Here is a 3,170-nt window from a genome sequence, read left to right as displayed (position 1 = left end):
CACGTTTTCCATAATTACGTTCTTTTCTGGACGGAGAGGGTACTGTATAATACAAGAGATCTCATATACAACCATTATAGTTTTGTGTCTGTTCCGCTATGAAAATTCCTGTTATGTCCTCCCGAGGCAGCACGCTCCGTCCAAAACTTTCCGGAAAGATTGAGGGGCAGTTCGGGAAGAATGGCGGAAAAATCACTGCCCCATCGTTTGTTAGGGCCAATCATGGGGCGACAGCTGGGCGGCACTGCTGCGGAGGCTGTTAACAGCTGGGGTTAACGAGTTAACAAGGGCACGCCATTGGACTGGTCAGCTGCTAACCGCGGCTGCTAATTCCGACCGGGGAGCCATGGCTCGGCTATATAAACCCACCCGCCCCCGCCTCTTCTCCTCCCCCTCCGCCTCCTGCTCTCTCTCGCCTCTGGTGCGCAGAGCTCTCTTGAAGCCTCGAGACCCGTCTCGCCACTGCTGTCCTCAGCTCTGCCGCTGCGCTAGCTGTTGCATTGCAGTCCGCGAGCCTTGAGCTGCTAGGTACGCTCGCGTTCTTGGCCGCTGCAAATGTGGGTCGGTTCAGAGCTCTGATGAACTCCGCGCCGAGGATGGGGAAAAGGACGGGATTGCTTGTTAGATTGGAAATGATGATCTAGTTTTTTCAGGGTTCTAGAAAGAATGATAAAATTTTGAGGGGGGGGGGGGGGGGGGGGGGGGGGGTAGTAAATAATGACATGACCGAACTGGAATTTTGGGTTGGAATGAATTCTCGGGAGAAGTATTCGGACTGCCTGCTAATCTCGATTCCTCCTCTGCAGCTCGCTCTTCACCACAGTCCCCAGACATGGAGTTCGAAGACCGCTGCCACAAGGTCCAGGAGCCCAAGTTCGACTGCCTGCTCTTCGGTAAGCTGCTGCTGCTCTGCTTCCTGCAAAAATGTCGCCGCCCCGTTGCCGTCTTATTTTTGTTTCGTTCTGTTGTTGCCTTGTTCCTCTGCCCCTTCACGGAATGCAAAGGTTTTCTGACCTGTTTGTTCTTTGCCTGCAGACCTCGACGACACCCTGTACCCGCTGAGCTCCGGGATCGCAGGCCATGTCAAGAAGAACATTGAAGGTGAGGTTCCTCTTCTCCTGCTGTTACTGGCTGCTGCTTGTTTTTTTAGTACCGTCTGAACTTTCAGTGAACTGAATGCCTGCATCTTTTCGCTTTTGCCACCATTCATTTCAGATTACATGGTTGAGAAGCTGGGTATTGATGAGAGCAAGATCGAGAACCTGGGCAATCTGCTGTACAAGAACTACGGCACCACGATGGCTGGCCTCAGGGTGCGTATATTGCTGCATCCCTGAACCCTGATCCCTTGAATTGTTCGATTCTTCTATTAGTGAATCAGTGAACTAAAAAGGCCCCATGTTTTTCCCCATTCCTTTGGATTTCCCAGGCGGTCGGCTACAGCTTCGATTACGATGAGTACCACGCCTTCGTCCATGGAAGGCTGCCGTACGACAACATCAAGCCCGACCCTGTTCTCAAGCACATTCTCAAGAACCTGCGCATCCGCAAACTCGTAAGAGATGACACAAATATCTCCTCCTCCAGACAAGATGGATGGTTTTGCTGAATTATTATACCTGTGGTGTGGTGTTTCAGATATTCACCAACGGCGATATGGTCCACGCCGTGAGAGCCCTCAAGAGGCTGGGGCTGGAGGACTGCTTCGAGGGGATCATCTGCTTCGAGACCCTGAACCCGCCGTGCCCGCCGCAGGGAGACGAGGAGCCCGAGATCTTCGACATCGCCGGCCACTTCGCCCGCTCCGGCACCGCCGACGAGCTGCCCAAGACCCCCGTCCTGTGCAAGCCCAACGTCGACGCCATGGAGGAGGCGCTCAGGATCGCCAACGTCAACCCGCACAAGGCGGTAAGTTTCCGAGCTCTGGCACCCAGTGTAATTTCCATTCCTGTTCCTGACGACGTTGCATTCACACCTGAAGAACCTTTTTATTGTTATTAATTTTCTGCTTGACCATGTCCCTGACGAAAGCTTACCTGATTGGTTTGCTGCAGATTTTCTTCGACGACAGCGTACGCAACATCCAGGCCGGGAAGCAGATCGGCCTCCACACAGTGCTGGTGGGCAAATCGCAGCGGGTGAAAGGCGCGGACCACGCGCTCGAGAGCATCCACAACATCAGGGAGGCGCTGCCGGAGCTGTGGGAGGAGGCCGAGAAGGCCAAGGAGGACGTGCTCTACGCCGAACGCGTCGCGATGGAGACCTCGGTCACCGCGTAAAACTCCCGAATCCTCCGGAGCCAAACTTTCTCGACATCCAGGACCGCGACGATCACATACCACTCCCCGAGCCAGGGCTGGTGATCTCACGCTGGAACTGACTGAATCCAGCAATGGCCGGGCCGAGAATTTCCGACAGCAGGAGGGGGGGTGCAGCATGTAAAGGGGGAACAGCAGATGAGATCATGTTTGGGATGGTCCCAATATATATATAGTTATATGTATCAGCCAGACCTTTGTTTGTAAATTACCAGGATTAGAAGTAATAAGAAAATGGAGTTTACTTGTACGTTTCTTGTGTTCTGTCATCGGAAGCAATAAAACTGGTTAGCAAGACCGGAAGAGCAACACATTTGCTTCTCTGGACAGCTCCCAGATTTCTCTTCCATCTCTCCGGTTCCATGACACGTCAACCTCTTGGCAGCTGTTGAGCACTTGAGCCGACGAAGCAGCCAAACCGCCAAAAAGCCTGGAGATCACAGATCAGGGATATTCCGTGTGGATCGTGTAGCGCAGCAGATGGTACCCGTTGCGAACTCAGATAGTACCCGTCGTGAAGTCATTTCACATTTATACATTTTTTTCTCGAAAAACAACCGATAAGAAATTTCTTGGGCATGCATTGGTAGAGAAGAAGTAACTTCAAAAAACACAGAATAACAACAACAAAAAAATCCTCACAACGGTAGCACCAAAACCAACCAGCCCAACAACAACAACAAACACAGTGTGTGGATATTTTGTACATCTATTTTGACTTTAAGAAAGGTGGAAGGCGAGCCAAACATCTACACGGGTGCCACAAGGCTAATCAGCTCGGGTGGTTAGACAAAGAGATAAATGTGGGACACCAATAATTTTTTGAAAAAAATTATTGGTGTCCCACATTTA

At 51.6% G+C, this 3,170-nt stretch overlaps 1 protein-coding gene across 1 annotated transcript; it reads left to right on the top strand.

The window, feature by feature from the left end:
* Positions 1 to 387: 387 nt before the first annotated feature.
* LOC136547800 (uncharacterized protein C24B11.05-like) lies at positions 388 to 2,416 on the top strand. Its single transcript, XM_066539587.1, has 7 exons — positions 388 to 528; positions 807 to 893; positions 1,036 to 1,101; positions 1,216 to 1,313; positions 1,430 to 1,555; positions 1,639 to 1,908; positions 2,055 to 2,416. Exons 2-7 carry the CDS (start codon positions 833 to 835, stop codon positions 2,277 to 2,279), a joined length of 846 nt encoding a protein of 281 aa, XP_066395684.1. The 5' UTR covers positions 388 to 528; positions 807 to 832; the 3' UTR covers positions 2,280 to 2,416.
* Positions 2,417 to 3,170: the final 754 nt, after the last annotated feature.

The sequence above is a fragment of the Miscanthus floridulus genome, chromosome 1 (assembly GCF_019320115.1).
Source record: "Miscanthus floridulus cultivar M001 chromosome 1, ASM1932011v1, whole genome shotgun sequence".
Lineage (NCBI taxonomy): Eukaryota > Viridiplantae > Streptophyta > Magnoliopsida > Poales > Poaceae > Miscanthus > Miscanthus floridulus.
This window is presented reverse-complemented; position numbering and strand designations above follow the sequence as displayed.

What these genes read in the sequence shown, in the direction of transcription:
- LOC136547800 (XM_066539587.1), top strand. Translation starts at nt 833, where the DNA reads ATGGAGTTCGAAGACCGCTGCCACAAGGTCCAGGAGCCCAAGTTCGAC. An exon ending in TGTCAAGAAGAACATTGAAG is followed by an intron (nt 1,102 to 1,215) that starts GTGAGGTTCCTC and finishes CATTCATTTCAG; the next exon opens with ATTACATGGTTGAGAAGCTG. An exon ending in ACCTGCGCATCCGCAAACTC is followed by an intron (nt 1,556 to 1,638) that starts GTAAGAGATGAC and finishes GTGGTGTTTCAG; the next exon opens with ATATTCACCAACGGCGATAT.